The sequence below is a fragment of the Maniola hyperantus genome, chromosome 15 (assembly GCF_902806685.2).
Source record: "Maniola hyperantus chromosome 15, iAphHyp1.2, whole genome shotgun sequence".
Classification (NCBI taxonomy): domain Eukaryota; kingdom Metazoa; phylum Arthropoda; class Insecta; order Lepidoptera; family Nymphalidae; genus Maniola; species Maniola hyperantus.
This window is the reverse complement of record NC_048550.1, coordinates 5968800-5988223: the sequence shown is the minus strand read 5'-3', so window position 1 is coordinate 5988223 and position 19424 is coordinate 5968800. Positions and strand designations below refer to the sequence as shown.

Here is a 19424-nt window from a genome sequence, read left to right as displayed (position 1 = left end):
CTCCTCTTACTTTTTATGTTTACGGGGAAACCTTGATTTTTTCCAATTTGATTATGCCTCTATAGCGGTAACAATATGTTTCTACAACTGTGCTAGGTACTTAAATTAAAAAGGCTTATTTTTAAAATGGCTGTGACGCACAGACAAACGGACAGATGGACAGATGGACTGGACAAAACTATATGATTACACTAAACTAAAACTATTAAGTATATTAGAGATATCTATAGGTGTGAGAGAAAAATGTGTAGACCTAACTACCTAAACAGCGGATAAATATTACTTTTTCAATTATTTTAAGTATCCCCGATGGAATAATTGTTTGGATACGCAAACTACCCATTTATTCACCTGTACCTTAGCCGCAGGCAGCCTCATGTCGATATTGACACGGGTGTGGGAAAACTCACTATATTTTATAGCCTGGTAAACGCGCCTGTCCACCAAAACCAAACAAGCAATTTTGCATATCGTAATTTATATCACTACTTACTTATAAACACGAGAGTGTTTTAGTTGGCTGGTTTAATAATAATAATAATAATAATAAACATTAGTTTGTTGGTTTATCCTTCAATCTCACTACAACGGAGCAACAGATTGAAGTAATTTTTGCATGGATATAGTGAAAGAGTTGGAGTAACATAGGCTACTTTTATCCCGGAAAATCAAAAACTTCCCAAGGGATTTTTAAAATCAGTAGCGACTAGCGGGTATCATGTCATCACATCACACTAATATTATAATGGCGAAAGTTTGTACGAGTATATGTGTGTATGTGTGTACATAATTGTTACTCTTTCACGCAAAAACTACTGGACGGATTTAGCTGAAATTTAGAATGGAGATAGCTTATATCCTGACAATACTAAGACTACTTTTTTTATCCCCAAAAATCATAGAGTTCGAACGGGACTTTTAAAAACATAAATGCACGCGAACGAAGTCACGTATCATCTATGTAGTTCTACATTAAACTTGAAAAATATCTCTCGCAACTCGCAAGTGTTAAAGATTCAGAGACGAGTGGCCTAGATAAGAATTTTTTTAAACCTCTAGAATGCACCAGTATTTCAAGTGTTAGCGTAGGCTGCATTATATAACTCTTCAGACATTTTCCTGTTTCGTCTATAGAGTTCCCATACTGTCCCAGTTACTCACTATACAGCCTTTCCATTTATCATTTACCTGCGCCTTCGCCGTGGGCACCCTCATGTCGATATTGACATGGGTGCGGAAGAATATCCACTATTTACAACCTCGTAAATATTCCCGTCGCGTCGAAATCAAATAACTAGTTTTTCATGTTTCTGTATACCTACTTCGTAACTAAAGTAAGTACACAAAAATACGAGTAGTGCTTCTGTTTTTTGGCTACGCTTTTGCTTTTTTTTAAGGATTTTACCTTGAAACTTTTTGTCTTACATAATAGTGATGCAATGCAATCAAGATATTTGTTTAAACAGAATCCAAAAAAGGTAGGTATACCTAGTAGCCTTAAAAAGTAGGTAAGCACTACCACCTACCCTTGCTCTAAATTTACCCTTATAATAAACAAGTAGGCAAATAATAATTATTTGCTAAGATAAACAAACCAACCAAGCAACCCCAGTTCGTTATTCACAGAGAAACCACAGAGGCATTGAATATTAAAGTTCATTTAAGCTCACGCCATTTTCACATAGCTTATAATTAAAATTCATATAACGGAGCAGGCAATTACTAATATGCTACGCTAAAGCTAAAAATAAAGGAGCCGTTTATTTGGAAACCTAGCGAAATATTTCCACACGAGTAAGTAAAATGTTATCTGCGAATTTAGGTTACATAAACCCTACATAAATAATAACTTTGCCCGGCCACATTTTTAAACCAACCAATTCCTAGTGCTGCAAATGTTCATGGGCGGCGGTAATCAATTGACATAAGGTGACCCGCCTGCTCGTTTGCTCGCTATATCTATTAAAAAAATAAGTAAGATACTCAAATACCTATCTGTACATATAAAATTCAAAGTCCTGACTGACTGACTGACTGACTGACGGATTTATATATCAACGCACAGCCTAAACCGCTGGTCCTAGAGACATGAAATTTGGAGGGTGTGTTCTTTGTAAAGAGTAGGTATCCAATAAGACAGGAATTTATTAAATTCCACCCCTAAGTGGGTTAAATGGGGGTTTGGGTTTCACGCGGACGAAGTTGCGAGCATAAGCTAGTAGGAAATAAAACATTTTTACGTCCATGACATGGACGTAATCTTATCGTAAAAATAAATATATACCTAAACATTTGTCAATATTAAGCAGGTACCTGAGATTAGTCCATACTAACCACAATACTAACATCTATCTATATGTATAAAGGGTAGAAAAAAGTATGAGCCCTTCAGGGAATTTACCTTAAATCCTTAAGGTTAGATCATTTTACTCAAAGGAAACAGTCTTATTTTTAAAAGACACAAATGCATAAATAAAGATTTTCTAAAATTCGCTTGTCTCACCCGGAAATCAAACCAGCTAAATAAAAATAAAAAAAATGTCTGCGCACCAAGATGCTTTCGATTTTCAATGAGCTATATCCTGTAATTATTTATTATCGATTTAAAAATGTTATGATTAAATTGTATAGGTAAAATAATCTTTATTGTTTCAAAATTGCATCCAAAGAATAGTTTCTTTTGAAAAAGTCTGCAACTACTCCGTTAACCCTTTCCACGTACAACGACTTATTTTGCGTTTCGTACTGACATGGTTCTTCAGCGTGATATTTCATTTCAGTCATTTTTAAGGCCTCTTCAGTTTCGGCTGTTATTATCTTCATCGATATCAACGCTTCTATCAAACCCAGCACGGAATACTCTCTTAAGTGCCTCAGAAAAATGCTCCTGGGATAAATTTCTTCAACATTTAAATTACACTGTTTTAAAACAGCTGAAAGAGTTCCAAAATATACATCGAGTAGTTGATCATAGTGTTTCGAGAGGAATTGTTGATCCGTAGACATGTATAGGAAGTATGATATGTCTGTCGCTGGTGACGCATACCGGACCAATTGGTAATCAACAAACAGGACATCCACTGGTCTCTTCCCCTGCAATTGAAATCTACAATTTACAAACAAAGGTCATCTATTTGTATTTTGTTATTTTTTAATTACTTTTGCCATTAGAAAGCTGAAGTGCAGTGGGCAGGCCATGCTTGTCGTGGGAGCGACGGCCGTTGGTACCAAAAAGTCCTAGATTGGAGACCACGTACAGTAGCCAGCAAGAAACGACATTTGCGACACCCAATATTGTAATAAATATTATACATAGACCTAGAGGTTTCGGCTTTGTAGAGCGTTGTCTCTGTCACTCATACCTATGTGACGTTTTGTCAGTCTCAACGACAGAGAGAACGCTCTACGAAACCATCTCTTTCTAAAGGTCGATGTACAATATTTCCTGCCGGGTATCGTACTAGTATGCATAGCGCGGGGTGTGCTCCAGCACCATGTACTGATGACATAAAGAGAGCGTGGAAGGCTGAGGACAGGTCGTGGTGGTACTCACTAAGGAAGGCCTATGTTCAACAGTGAAAGTCCGCAGGGTAATATGATGAAATTACATTGACTCATATGATAAAACATGATATTTGTCCTGATCTTACCTGATATTTAAACAGTACATTATTATTCCAACAATCTCCGTGACATATCGTGCTATAATTGGGTTCCGGTTCAGAGCATTTACTTAGCAGTGCTAATATATTCGGAGTAATATCTTCAAGCTTTGCTTTTGCCACGGGATTAGAGATAACATTTACGGAAGATTTAAAATAGCTGATCAAACATTTTGGTATATTTCCCAGATAAGCGTATTGTATATCCTTTGCGCACAAGTTGCGTATTACCCCGAAGTCTTCTGGATACAGTTTTTGTAAAGCAAACGATAATGCGTGCAGTTTGGCTAGATTCTTAATTACTAGATATGCATGAGCGTAATCCATTTTGTAGAATCTATCCAAACTCCCAAACTGACTTGTAATGTATACTACAACAGTTTCTTTATCGTGTTCGATACTTGCAAGCACACAATTTGGAAACTTTATCTTTAAACCTTCAATTATACCGCATCTTCTCTGGAGTTTTAGTATTTTTGGCACAATTATCTCATAAAATACATATTCTCTATGATAAGATGTCCTAAAGCACTCACGCTCTATTGGATTAGAATGCCATTTGATCATGACTCTTATTTCAACGAGAACACCATCTCTGATACCTTTAATATTTACTTTATGTACTCCACCGAGAAAACAGTCTATTTCTTCTGTACCGAACACTATAAAATGTTCAATATTCTTAATGTTAGTAACATGTGACACTTTACGAATAATATCCACAAGATCTTCATGCAAACGAGATATTTTCCGAACACGCATTTTATGATTCTATTTGACGAAGGAGCTGATAATACTAAAAAAGATGTAAAAAATATATCAATTCTAACTCTTGACTGACACTATCATTAGATACAGTTAGTATATTATGACTTGAGCGATAACGTGAATTCAATTTCTGAAGCGAGCAATGATTTTTACTTTTTTCAATAATCTAATACTCCGCAATAATAAAATTTACGATTGTGGTTTTTTTTACTTTTTGTATGATATGAGACAACGCGGTGGTTAGATATCATGAAACCTGCAAAGCCGTGCCACCAAGCGATTTAGTGTTTTAGTACGATGTCACAAAGAAACTGATGATGGTATGCCTGTAGGCAGAAATTAACCAATTTTTTTTGTAGAAATAAAAAAAAATTGGTCGTGTTTTTTTAAGTATTTTATAATGCCCACGAATTTGTCCGCGTGGATTTACTTTTTTAAATCCTGATGGAAAAGTGATTTACCGGGATAAAACGGGATTAACGTTGTCCGTTGATGCAAGCTATTTCTGTGCAATACCAATTCCGCTTAAGAGGAAGGGTCGAGCAGGTAACATTCTTTCAGTTGAGAGGATTTCGTAAAAAATTTGGGCCTTTTAAAATTTAACACCTTCCGAAATGAACTCCTGGCTACGGCATTGGATAAGAGATATGAGTTTAATAAAAATCTCCATATCCCCTACAAGCACTTCAATTCTTTGTGCTTCCAAGCTAGCCCACATCCATCACCCATCACGGTTAGATCGAAGTTTAATCAGTTAGGGCTAACATATCATTGATTTATTAAAAAAATGTAAATTAGAATTTCCTCGATAAGTTAGTGATAAAATGCAATGTCGCAGTTTCTGTAACATGAGTCCCCGAGGCTTGCTTTGAATGCCATCAGCGCGGAACAAGTCCTGTCCAGGCGAGTGTGAGATAAACTAGTCTACAATGCCCTTTATCACGTCTCTCAATGCGTATTCAGCGAACTTGTACGTATATAGGCTACTGGTTTTGCATTCAACTAGGCTCAGCACAATTGTATCGAGTTTCTGGTCACTGCAAGTAATCTTGCTCCTATTGAAAACGACTTGATCGCTATAATACAATATATTACGAGCAATTTGATTACGTTACATGCGGGTATTAAGATACTGCATACTCTATCGACACCATTGCTCCTAGATCAATGATTTACACACCAAAAGTCTATTAGATATCTACTCTATCGTTAAAAATATATTTCTACAACAAATTTTCATATAAAAAAACCGGCCAAGTGCGAGTCAGGCTCGCGCAATGAGAGCTCCGTACTACAGTCGTATTTTTTCGACATTTTGCAGGATAATTCAAAAACTATGATACATAAAATTAAATAAAAATCTGTTTTAAAATGCACAGGTGAAGACCTTTCATATGATACTCCATTTGATATAGTTATCTTACTTAGAAAATTGAAAATACTAATTATTAGTTCATGACCACAATTCAATTTTTTTTTGTGTGATGTAACCAACAAATTCACGGTTTTCAGTTTTTTCCCCAAATGCCATGTTCCCTATAAGATCTACCTACCTGCCAAATTTCATGATTCTAGGTCAACGGGAAGTACCCTGTAGGTTTCTTGACAGACCGACAGACAACAAAGTGATCCTATAAGGGTTCCGTTTTCCTTTTTTTTTAATAGACATAGCGAGCAAACGAGCAGGCGGGTTACCTGATGTTAAGTGATTCCGTGAGTACGGAACCCTAAAAAGTAATTAATTTGGGTGAAATTCTGAAATCGCAATTCTAGCACCTTGGGAGGTGCTAGAATTGCGATTTCACAACGGAAAGCGCAGCTTTGGAAGAACCCTCAATAGGTGGACAGACGACATTAAAAAAGTCGCATGGAGCCGCTGAATTCAGGTAGTGCAAGACCGTGCCGTATGAAAATCCCTACAAGACACATAATATTATGCCCAGCAGTAAACGTCTATCGGTTGACAATGATGATCATGAATGGGTACACATTACGTACCACGATGATTTTGAATTGTCGATATTCCGACCCAGTCGCGACGGGCGACCCAGAAACGGATTCGATTTTCAGTCATAATTCAAAATCATCGAATATCTTGGTACGTTATTTACATTATAACATGTCGTTAGACCATAAAATATGCCTAACCAATTTATTATGTAGATGTTCTTTACAACTTAGAAAATTTTTTGCGCAACGGATCAGCCTGGCTGTCCAGCGCGGAAATGCAGCCAGTATTCTTGGCATCATTCCACGCGGTCATGATTTATATAGTAATTAGATAAGGCTAGCTTTAAGTTTTATTGTAATATTTAAAAAAATTCCAAATTAAAAAAAAAAAAAAGAGAACTAAAAAAAAAACTTACAAAATTAATTTATTAATGTATTCGATTGCCTGTACACCTTGAATATTTCTGTATTCTGTATCAGCAAAGGCATTCGTTTAGACGCTAAAGGTAATTGAGTTCGTTCGCTTTGCTGAAAATATTTTGCAGGCAGGTAGTTGTTTGTTTAGGATGTGCTCGTTGACGCGGGTCTCCGGCCTCCAGGCATTCTGAATTTGCAAGACCCAAACACATTTACCACACCCTGGGCGTATAAATTTATGACACCCTGAGCTATTTCATAAAACGTGGAGAATGGATACCTACAGCTATTTGTCATGCGAAAACAAACATCTAATACATCAGCAAAGTAAAGAATATGCATGAACAACATGGGGAATATTATTCATGTCCCCTCAAAATAGTCTGTGACCGGTTGATAAGGAGCGCCTCATTTCTAAACAAACGGATTCGATTTTCAGTTTTGTACATTTTAGCCGGACCCTTATTGGCTCATATATACATATATTATTATATTTAATAGCGAAATGATCCTAGACCTACATTAAAGTTTAACACAAATTATCTTATTGGTTTATGACCAACACTTTCTCTCGCATAACACCCAACGTTTCTTTTAAAGCTGGGAAATGCATTTACGCATCCAGCCTAACCATACCAAAGATAATAATATTATAAAACTCTAGATAGGCAAAGCTCATACAATTGTATTTAAAAAAGTGAAGACAAATATAGACTAGCGCTTGGCTGCAATCAGGCCTAGTGGCAAGTGATGATCAGCCTAAGATGGAGCGCGCTTGATGTCTATTTACTCTTGACCTGAAGGTACCCATATTAAAATTGAGGAGAGGAATTGGCCTTCTTTTCTCTTGTCTTCTTCTGTGGAACGGGTTAGCGTTAGCATCCAGTTCTCGTTCCCTAAAATTAGGATCCGAAGCCTCCTGTTAGCGCAGTGGCACTCTCCCAATTAAACCTAAACTAAAACTAAAGCTAACCTAACACCTAATATATTTTTTTTAATTCAAATTAACTTTTACAAGAGTCTTTAGGACCGTCAAATGATCTACTTACTACCTATTAGTTCGGAATGCCCTTCCTACCGAGAAGAATCATTAAGTAACCCGGTGGTATAATTTTCAAAATATATACGATTTACAATATTATTTTGCTATACTTATATATAAAAACGTAGATAATTTATCTATTGCAGTTCCGCGAATTACAATGCAAATAACTTACTGTTAAAAAACGGAATAAAGATGGCGACAATCAGCCATGATGGTGACATATCGAAAGTACAAAATTTCCACAAAAATCATGAGCGGCAATGGTAGCAGGATTACGGTAAACGGAAATAAGTCTAGACATTCGGGAAATCGGTTTTGGGTAGAAATCGAATTCGGATGGAAAGTTGAGTTTTTCGTTACCTCGGCCGCAAAGCTTACGCGTTTACATGGCCCTCGTACATAATTGGCAACAGCGTACGAGTACATAATTAATAGAGGATAATAATATGGTAGGTAGGTAACCCAAACCTAACCCAAGGTCCAGTATTGCGAGCAATTATTTAAATATTTGTATACTTAGCATATAATTTCGGGTAGGTACTGTCGGTTTACTGTACCCATTTCCGAGGATCAAGGAAACGAGAGAGAACCCGAAGTATTGTCGGCCATTTTGTAAAACTACGGGTCTGCTTAGTGTTCTCAAGCCATCGGAAACATTGTGTCGACAAATACCTAAATATCCCCTTAGGAATGCGGATCTTCGCCACGGAAGTTTCATTCGACTGTCGCTCTTTCGAGAGGTGATTAGGATCGGTGTACGGTGTGAGCACCCATGTCAAAACAGACGGCCTGTCATGGAAGGCGTTACACTAACTCTTAATGAGATTGTTACATCATTACATGACTTCTGACGTTCTGCTTTGATTTTCCCATATTGGACACACCACAATAAAATTTAGAAATAGTGTTTATAGTTTTTATGATAGTGTTTTTACCTAGACTTCAAGAAAATTTCTTAATAATTTAATTTATTTAATAAGCACATCAAATATTGCGGAAGCAGCAGGATTTGAATAAGCGCCAGCGGCTCCCTGAGCACCTTTCACCATAGGCCACGGTTCACGGTTCACGGTACATGGTGCCGAAATTTTAGATATACTCGTAAATGTATTTTTATTCAGTACTCAAGCTACTATTAATGCCATCTAGTAGCGATATTCTCGTTTAAAGAGCTGTATAGAAATAATTAATAATTACTTATGGGCATTTGAAAAGTAGTTTTGATAACTGATAGTATTAGAATTTAAAAATCATCTTCTAACTATAAAAAAATACTAAATACCTATAATAAAATAACTGGAATTTTCAGTATTTTCACTTTGTTTCAAGAAAAAGGAATTTTGTATGACTAAATTTGAATGCCAAATGTATTGTATCCGTGCTCTTTGTCGCCGATAGTAAAATGTAAAGTGTCGCCTGTGGAACGACTAGCGAGCAAATACGGGTAAACGCTACAATATTGTGAGCTGAGCACCTAGCACTAGGCTAGTATTTACATATTGTTACGATATAAGAAGAAATTCCAAGCGAATTTATATCGTATATCTACCTACCTATGCATTTTCAACGAGTAAATAAAACAGTATAGTACGTGACAGGTCGAGATAGCATTTGGAGTATGAGGCGGGTTACCGCGCTATCCCGCACCGGGTTAGCGCGGGGGCTGTGCGGGGACACCCCACCCCGATTGTCATCTCGACCTCTCGCGTACTATAGGTACCTATATATACCAACATCTTCATTATTAAGATACCAAACACTTATATTGTATTTAAGCAGAAACTGTTATGCAATTAATAATAATACTTATAACAGAATTGCGTTTATTGACCAAAATAGCAGAGGTATTGCGAGACACCAATATCTAGGTTGGTATGTCAGAGACCTAACTTCAACATAAATCAAATTATACCTAAGCTCCAGTGAATTCTTGAACTAAATTCTACATAGAGGTCGTTGCTAATCTATAAGGGTCGTAGCAGTAGGATTAGGGGTCAGCGATTCTGCGACCGTATCGATACTGTATCGCGTTTTGATGATAATGATAATAATTTATTTAATAACTCAGTATGTACAGTTCATTTCTCTGGAACCCTGACCCCTAAACTAGGAAATCCCGTGCCTTAGGGGCCAGTGCCTTCCCAAACATAGAATATGAATAGTTTAAAATTTACAGTTAAATTTGATGACTTTCTTCATTCGATACAGTGGTATTGAAATCGCGCGTTTCAGCGATTGTTTCGAAGCAGCTGCATCACGTTTTGTCACTGTATTGAAATCCATACTCCATATTACTATACTAATATTATAAATGCGAAAGTGTGTCTGTCTGTCTGCTAGCTTTTCACGGCCCAACAGTTTAACCGATTTTGATTAAATATGGTACAGAGTTAGCTTACATCCCGGGCAAGGAAATAGGCTACATTTTATCCCGGAAAATAAAAGAGTTCCCATAGGATTTTAAAAAACCTAAATCCACGCGGAGATTGTATGTGTGAAGCGTTCAATTGCGACATCGAGCTTCCGCAAAGCAACTAAATCGCCGATCACTGATGCTTAAAGAATCGTGTCTTTTAAGGCCCTAAGTAAGCACAAGCAAACTAGAGTAGGTTTTATAATGCATTCAAAAATAGAGCTCCTAACCTAGAAAAGGAAGAAAAGTATTATGTTACGAGCGTACCCGTAAACAGTATTTGGCTCTACAATGGCATCGTACCGGAAAGCCAAGTAACAGCACAAGCTTTACCGTTACCGGTGAATTCTAAAAATATTTTCTCAAGTATATTTCGCATTAACCCTCAAAGTAAACATGAGCATTGACCGTTACTTTCATCCATAAAAGAGATCGCATACGACCGCATAATCCACCGCCATAAGAGCCGTAAAGCCGCAAGAGTGACTGCAGTCACTTAATCAAAATCTATTTATTTCACTTTACATTTTGTTTGCCTCATATCAAAATCAATATTGAACTATTTTGTACTTGTGCCTTGAACTGAATACATAGATCGATGCAAGGATGCAATTTCTTGTAAATTATTACAGATCTTCTAAATCCTACCTACCTAGCTACTATTAAAAATAAATTAAATACACAAGTTATCTATACAGGTACCTTGTATTTATTGTTTTTACCCTACCCAGTCAAGGTACCCTTTTATCACTATGCCATCTATCGACGAACAAGTCTATTCTTATTCTATTGTTACAGATATTTTCTTAGGCTTATCTCCAGCAATTGTATTCAATTTTCATTGTACAGTATATTTTCAGTACTGAAAATATACTATTCAGAAGCACTGGGCACGCCGTAAAAATACGCGAGCAGAGGTCACAATTAAAATTTATATTAAAAATTACTTTGCGGCCCTTGCGGCCTCTTGGGGTTTTTTTCTGCTCGCCTTATGGCATTTTAAAACAAACAGACCGATTTGAAGTAAAACAGCTTCATAAAATATAAACATTTGCAGAAAAATTGAGCGCACTGTGTCGAAATCCGCTTTGAACATCTCAAATGCAATACCGGCTTATTTTGCATTCAAAGCTCTGGGAAATGTTTGAAAGGACAAGGGAATCATTTTGAACAATCTCTTGTACACAATATACCGAGTAGAGTACATAAATTTCTGCTTAGCGAAATTTCGCCGGTAAGCAGCCAAAAATTAACAAAATAGACCAACCAATTGTAATTGACTGCTACATTATTTTTACACTAAAGTATATGTAGTTATTATATCTTACAAGACAAGACATTTCACCGCGGTTAATTGCCACATTTGGTGACAAAAGGATGATCAATTTTCTGTACAAAGAATCAATCTTGCTGTTCAGCGTGGCAATGCAGCCATTATTCTTGGCACTATACCACGTGGGCACGGTTTGTTTGTACCTAAAGATTAAATTATCCTAGCTTTAGGTTTTATTGTAACAACAATGCATAAATAACAACTTTAAGTAAAGTTCATCACTACCTCACTAGTCACTACCCTTATTATAAATGCGAAAGTGTGTTTATTTGCTGGTTTATTGGTTTGTCCTTAAATCATGCCACAACAATGGAGCAACGGATTGACCTGATTTTTACATGAATACAGTTGAAGACCCAGAGAGAATCGCGGGCATCAGCTATTACCTACTACATATTTTAGGAAAGTCGATTTTATATCAAACTAGATGATGCCCGCGCCTTCGTCCGCGTGGATTTAGGTTTTTAAAAATCTCGTAGGAACTCTTTGATTTTCCGGGATAAAAAGTAGCCTATGTCCTTCCCGGGGATACAAGCTATCGCTGTACCAAATGTCGTCAAAATCGTTTGAATGGATGGGCCGTGAAAGGCTAGCAGACAGACAGACAGACAGATGGAGAGACAGACAGACACACTTTCGCATTTATAATATTAGTATGGGTTGTTGCGCGGAATTCGTTGTTTGCGGTAAGGCAAGCGATAACATGGACCACGCGTTAAAAAGGTGTGAATAAAAAGTATCAATTATCGCTATAAACCTCAAAGCCACTGAGTTGAAATTAATTGGTTATTAAGTTATTATGGAAATGCTGTACAACAAAGGTGTTAGGTATACCATTATATAAAAATTGTACAGGTGAAAATTGGATTTTATTTTATAAAAATCTTTTTATCATTATCGTATAACAATCATCAAAATCTAACCAACTCGGATATCCAGAGGTGTGAGTTTCACAAAAATAAAATAAATAAAAAAAAATAAAAAAAAAATTATTCATGTAAACCTTTTACAAGTGTTTATGAATAGTCAGGTAGTTTTAATTTACCACTGGTTCGGAACGCCATTCCCACCGAGAAGAACCAGCAAGAAACTCGGCGGTTGCTCTTTTCAATTTTTCAATTTACAATGTTATTATACCGTACTATACAAGCCATTGCAGCCCCGTGCATTGCTGGAGCGAGTCCAATCACAGTCCCATAAATCCATACTAATATTATAAATGCAAAAGTATGTACATAAATAAGTCTTTCTGTTCGTTAGCTATTCACGGCCCATCCGTTAAACTGATTTTGACGACCAGACATATTATTAAGACGGACGTTCTTCTTTATAACATTAGTGTGGATTATTTTTGATACCTAGTATGTACCTACTTACTAATATATGTACTTAATACATTTTTTCCTGCGTGTGTAGCGGAAGAACAGACGGTGCATAGTGCATGCTGAACGCAGTACCCGCCGTGCTTTGTATAGATTTGCTGATTAGGTACAGCAAAATAAGTTTGTGACCAATGCATAAATGTTTTAACTCAAAGTTAAATGTATGTGTTTGTGCATTGAAACAGTAGTGTATTGTGATGTGAGAAATCAAAATATTACAGGAGAATAAGTTTGTGACCAAAATAAATGTGCGTTTAAGTCAGGGTTTTTATTTGTTTGTGCATTGAAACAGTAGTGTATTGTGATCTGAGAAACCAAATTACAGGAGAATAAGTTTGTGACCAAAATAAATGTGCGTTTAAGTCAGGGTTTTTATTTGTTTGTGCATTGGAATAGTAGTGTATTGTGAGAAACCAAATATCCTAAGACGGGGAGTAAATACATTACGCAACATTTTCAATAAATACAACACGTCGACCCAGTTTATCCTCCCTATTGCATTGCTCAGTGCCGGTGTTAGGGTGCATTAGACCGTAGGGGTGTGTATCGATTGAGCCACCTTATACGCTCCCACCCTTTCATTACTTGCGATACTTGCTTCATATCGTATCATTGTTTTAATGTGATGTATTTGTTTTTATTCATAAAAATAAAGCAAAATGTTTTTGAAAGCACTTTGGTTTTTGATTGTACTAAAAATAGCATGGAAAGCACTTTATTTTCCGATTTTTTGGGAATAATCGGAAAGCCGCTCTCTAAATAACTTCAGTCCAAACCCAACGTTTAATAGAGACAGATGAGCAGACTTGTTAATTTGATCAAGCTCAGATTGTCTCAAGTGAAGGCTGCGCGGCCTGAAGCTGCTCTAATGTAACACCATCAACCCATCTTCAGCCCACTACAGAGCACGGGTCTCCTCTCAGAATGTCAAAGTTTTCAGCCACGCTAACCAAGTGCATTTTGACAGACTTCAACCTTTGCGAACATTATGGAGAACTCTCAGGCATTCAGGTTTTCTCATGATGTTTGCCTTCACCACTCAAACAAGTGAGTTTGAGTACGCACATAACTCGTAAAATTTAGAGGTGACCGGGATCGAACCTTGGACTCCCCGAATAGGAGACCGACATCTTAATCAATAGGCTATCACCTTTATATGAAGCTAGAGATAAGTACGTAAAGACCCAGATAATACAATATGTAGGTAGTAGGTATGTACCCAAGGTTAGATCAAACTCCAACGAGATAAACTTTATCTCGCAAAAGATTTGTCCGAACGTCTATATTTAGAACATGAATGGCGACTGGATGATCAACGATATGGCTAACGTAACAATTGTAAGTACTCAAGCTTCATTCCAACGCTAATCTAATAAATCAAACGAAAAACACCTTTTAGGGATGTGACAAATGTTTCATCATTTAACCTGTTTTTCTTTCATGATTATAAGGATGAATAATTAGAATTCAAAATACAACGTACGTTTTAAGCAATTGTGAATAATATGCATATAAGCCTGAGAGTTCCCAAAAATGTGTAAAGTCTGCCAATCGCACTTGCCCACCAGCGTGGGTGACTGTGGTCTTCTTCTCATTCTGAATGGAGACCCGTGCTCAGTAATGGGCCGGCGATGGGTTGAGATGATGATGATGATGACTTGTACTGTGACACTAATATTGTATTAAATAAAAAGAAACAATGTCGCAACTTTAAGCACATTTACAAGGTATGGATAGAAGACAGCATTACCAGAGTGAACTAGGAACTGAACTTTCGTGAACAACTTTCGAGGCAAGCACAGAAAACAACTATTGTAGAGCGCCTTTTTATCACTATTATAATAAGTGATCAGAAAATACACAAAAATAATAAGATATTTTCTTTCATCCTCATTGCTTCCAACTTCACCTTTGCGCAAAATACCACCTACAACTTAATAGAAAGTATGGAGTAGTTCAGAAAGTTAATTATCTAACTAACTCGTAAATAAGTAGTCGCAAATTACGCTACTAATTGCAAGATTGCAATATGAAGGTCCTTCGTACTCATAGGAAGTTTTAATAGTGTACGTGAGTTCCTTGCCGAGTGTTGGTAATATGACTCGTAAATGTGGGTAGTCGCACATTATCCGGTTATCGACTATTGCACTTATACCACGACCCTTGAAATTTAATCTCAAACGTTCAAAGTATTAACTGGTTCAATTCACCCTGGGTTTCGAAGAAATTTGATAAATATTTTTTTAGGGTAGCTCCCCCTACATGTAATGTGGGGATGAACTTTTTTTTCTCGTCTACCCCATAGTGTGGGGTATCGTAGAATAGGTCTTTTAAAAATACTGTGGGTCTGGGAACATCATTTTTTGATTACTAACTAGATCCGTTTGTAAAATATGATGTTTTAAAGTGTTAATTTTTATTAGAGTCAAGCCCAAGAGTCCAAGCCTTAGAGTCAAGTGTGTGTCCCCCCCCCCCCCCTATGGTAGTATATAGGAACGTAAAAATTTTTAAAGCAGTAGTATATATAATCAATTTTAAAGGAAAACTATCATGGCTAAGTAGGGTTCACAGGTTAGGAGTTACATCTGTTTTTCGAGGATTGTGACTACGGAACCCTACACTGCGCGTGGCCCGCCACGCACTTGGCCGGCTTGTTAATAAAAGTTTTTGTATATCAGGGTTTCCGCGACTTCATCCACGTTCATGTAGTTTTTTAAAGATCTCTCTGTAATTACTGAATACTTACCTTACTACCTTACTACCTTACTACTAACCTTGTTTTAGAGAGAGCCTACACGCAAATTCTCAAATTTCTAGACTCAGATTTGGATTATAGGTTGATAGTTCAATCAGTTTATTTCTCCTTTCGAAAATAGACGAAAAATAAATACCAACTCAATTTTCTAGGACATCAAAGATCAAGGAACTCGAATGCATCGTTTATAATATTCATTATTTCTGTATAGTTTATTAAAAACCTTATAACAACTCATGACCTTTTCTTGAAGTCATGCTCTTTGAAACCTACGCAAGCGACTTTAGAACGGGTACAATCGAAGGCGTTGCCCTTGTTGAACATAAAAACAAAGGAAAATTTTCCCATCTCCATTCCTCCATTAAAACAAGAGGGGATCGAAAATAATAAGCATTCTGACTTGTTCAGGTATTCTCACCTTTACGAAACGGGTGGAACATTAATTTATTATAACAAAACATTGAAAAGGCGTCACAATCAAACATCAAACAAAGAAAATGTTAAATTCCAGCACTCATATTGTTGTTTAAAATCATGCGGCTTAGGTATTTGCAACAGCACATCAGTCGATAGAGAGTGATGACGTATAACGTCAATAACGGGATGGGTGACCATTTTAGTGGTATAATTTTGGCCTTTACTTCCCCTCCGTGCTTCGGAGAGAAAGTTAAAAAAAAACCAGGTAAAAAACATCGAGAACTCTCAGGATAGGCATGGGAACTTAGAAGAAATAGCGATAGTAATCTGCAGTTCTAAATAACGCCTTATCTCCTAAAGATTAAACGCGAATGTACACAATACTTATTGTTGAAAGAGATGCGGGCGATCAGGAACAATTTACTGAACAATGCGTGTATCAATTGGTGCGAAGTACTCAGTTCCGTAAGGCGCCGCGCCTACGCTTATACGTAAAATTGGAGACTTTGACAATTCGCTCATGCAATTTTCGTTTATTTCATACTAACTAATGCCAGTGACTTCGTCCGCGTGGATTTAGGTTTTTAAAAATCCTGTGGGAGCTCTTTGATTTTCTGGGATGAAAACTACCCTATGTCACTCTCCAGTCCCCCGATTAATACTCATACAAACAATCACGTCTATTATAAGATGATGAAAAACAAACTCTGATTGAGGTTCAATCATATAATGTGGAACGCCTTTTCGGCGTCCATGTCACGGAAAATTTTAGGAATGAATATGCATTAGAGGGTAGGTAAGTACTACGATTAATAAGATAATTTTGAATTATCTATATTTGGATCCAGTTCATTCTAGCGAGCTTGTATATCTATGTCCTACATTTTGCGTATTTCATCTCTAAGTTAGTATTACTCAGATTATATGTATAATTTTAAAACTAAGACTAAAATAGGCCTTTACTACGTTAGTACTATTATATCTTCTGTGCCTTTACTTAGTGAATAAAAAAACATTTTATAAAAAATAAAGATTACTACGAAAACTATTAAGCGAGGCTTTTTGCTAACATTTACTTTGCCCATTACGGGCCCTCAAACAAAACCAATATCAAAGCAATTTTCTCGTAGAAATATAAAGAGAAACGGGTTGAAAATAAAATACGTCTCGCTGGCTATATAAAAGAGGAATGAATAAAATATTGATATCGAGTTCTATTTAATTCAGTATTTATATGGTTTAAATTTTTAATTTATTTCACAGTGCCCTAGAAGGAGATTTATTACCTATACCTACTTATAGATATTTTTGAAAAAGAATATTTTATCAAATGTTTCAATGTGTTTTATTTCTATAAAAAGTTTTTCATCATCTTTAACATTTTTGATCGAAGGCAGAATTGGAGCGACTGCTTATATTATATACCGAGCAAGGGAAGGATTATAAGATTTTTGAATTGCTGGCTTCGTTCGTGGTTCAAAGAAATACAAAACTAAAACGTACTAGAAAATTCTGATAACGGAATAATCTTATATTTTTATTACAACAGCATTAAAAATAAAAATCAAGAGTTCCAACGAATTACTAATATTCATATCATGAAGAATGCGTTTCGCATCATGGTATTTTTTTAATAGAAAGCAAAAAAATGCACGTACGTGGTACGCCCTTGGCACAGCCAGCTTGGTCTGAACTAAGGCTAAGTAGTTTGTCACGTTCGAATTTCAAAAACTTTTTCCATGTTCAAATTAATTTTTCTGCACAGGTTTCAAACGACAAAGAAAGCCTTTCCGAGCTAGAAAGATAGATGAAAATGATATTAATTATGGTTGGATTACTGAGTGAAATACACAAACAGTCGACGATTTCTCCAAATTATGTATATCAGCAGCTGCCGGCATTATCAAACTCTCAAAACAAATCCTCTAATCAAGCGAGATCATGCCCGCATTTGGCATTACAAAGCAATCCCCAATATTACACAGGAAAATTAACCGTCAGCGAATACGTCTAAAATTCTAAATGAGGTCCAATTAGCCGAATTTGTGCCTATCATCGCGCCGAACCGTAATATCAATAGCATTTGAACCGCCGATCATTATCGTTGTAATGAAGCTAGGTATGGCTATTTTGGTCGATACCAACTGAATGTAATTACATAGACGTTTTCTCGTTAAGTTTAACAACTTGTTCGGGTTGAAATTTTGAGTGAGGCCTTCTATTATAAAACTTTAGTAGGGCTGAGAGCAGTAGAGCGTGGGTACTTTGATTTCGCTCAAACTTTACTTAGTGTTAAAACGAGACAGACAATATTGTATCGCACACCTCTTGCAGCTTGTTTTATGCCCATTTCAGTGTGGTTATAATATTATAAGGTAGAAACATTTTGTAACGCGTAAAATTTAACTCCTTATGCGCCATTTTAACTTTTTGTAAAATTTCATGTAAAAATTACGATTTTAGTCCTTATTTTAAAGGTGAACCGTACTTTTGACTTGACAGTTGACCCATAAAGTTAAAATGTCGCGTGAGGAGTCATTTTGTACGGACTATCCACATATTGTAGTGAATATCCACTATTTATAAACACCCCCCTCTACCATAGACACTCATCCTCTTCAAACTCCCATAAGAACAACGCAGAGGGCTCCAATTACACTTACTCTAATTAAATTGCGATCTATTATTTCGCAAAACCCTTTTCAGCTGTATTTAAATGATTCAGTACCTAAGTTAATGAAATATTTTAACAATATTTTTACAATATTTCATATTGTAACACTGCTTACAGCGTTACAATATGAAATAGCTATTGCAAATTACAGCAAGAGTCGCAAAAAGCCGCAAGAAGCGCAACAGTGGCAAGCACCGAACACAATGCATTTTTCGGTTTTAAAAATAGTTTTGTCACCCCATTTTCCATTTTATTCCGAATATTATTAAAAACACAAATGACAGCTCTTACGCTTCAAAACCTCAACCGCTAAAGTTTTGGACTATAATCCAAAGGGACATCCTTTCAATTTCAATTTTAATTTTAATTTTTTTCTTTACCTACCTAACGTTTCTAATATTAACAGGTAAGTTTCACAAAGCTTGACACCATGAAGAGGAAAGGATGTTTACAAATCACGCTAAACTACGTTATGACTTTCATAAAAATTCTATGATGAGACATCTCAGTATCCATCCTACTTTGCCCAAATACATTTAAATAAATTACCTGGTTCATAATAATTTATTGGAAATACTTTATTTAATCCTCATATTATTTTTTATAAG

At 36.2% G+C, this 19424-nt stretch overlaps 2 protein-coding genes across 14 annotated transcripts in view; both read right to left on the bottom strand.

Moving 5' to 3' along the window:
- Positions 1-19424, bottom strand: part of Liprin-gamma (liprin protein kazrin) — a 135061-nt gene that overhangs the window by 103827 nt on the left and 11810 nt on the right. The gene's annotated exons all lie outside the window — the stretch shown is intronic.
- LOC117989028 (uncharacterized) lies at positions 2644-4424 on the bottom strand. Its single transcript, XM_034976330.2, has 2 exons — positions 3651-4424; positions 2644-3093 (listed from the first exon to the last, which is right to left on the bottom strand). The coding sequence occupies exons 1-2, from the start codon at positions 4422-4424 to the stop codon at positions 2644-2646; spliced, it is 1224 nt and encodes a 407-aa protein (XP_034832221.2).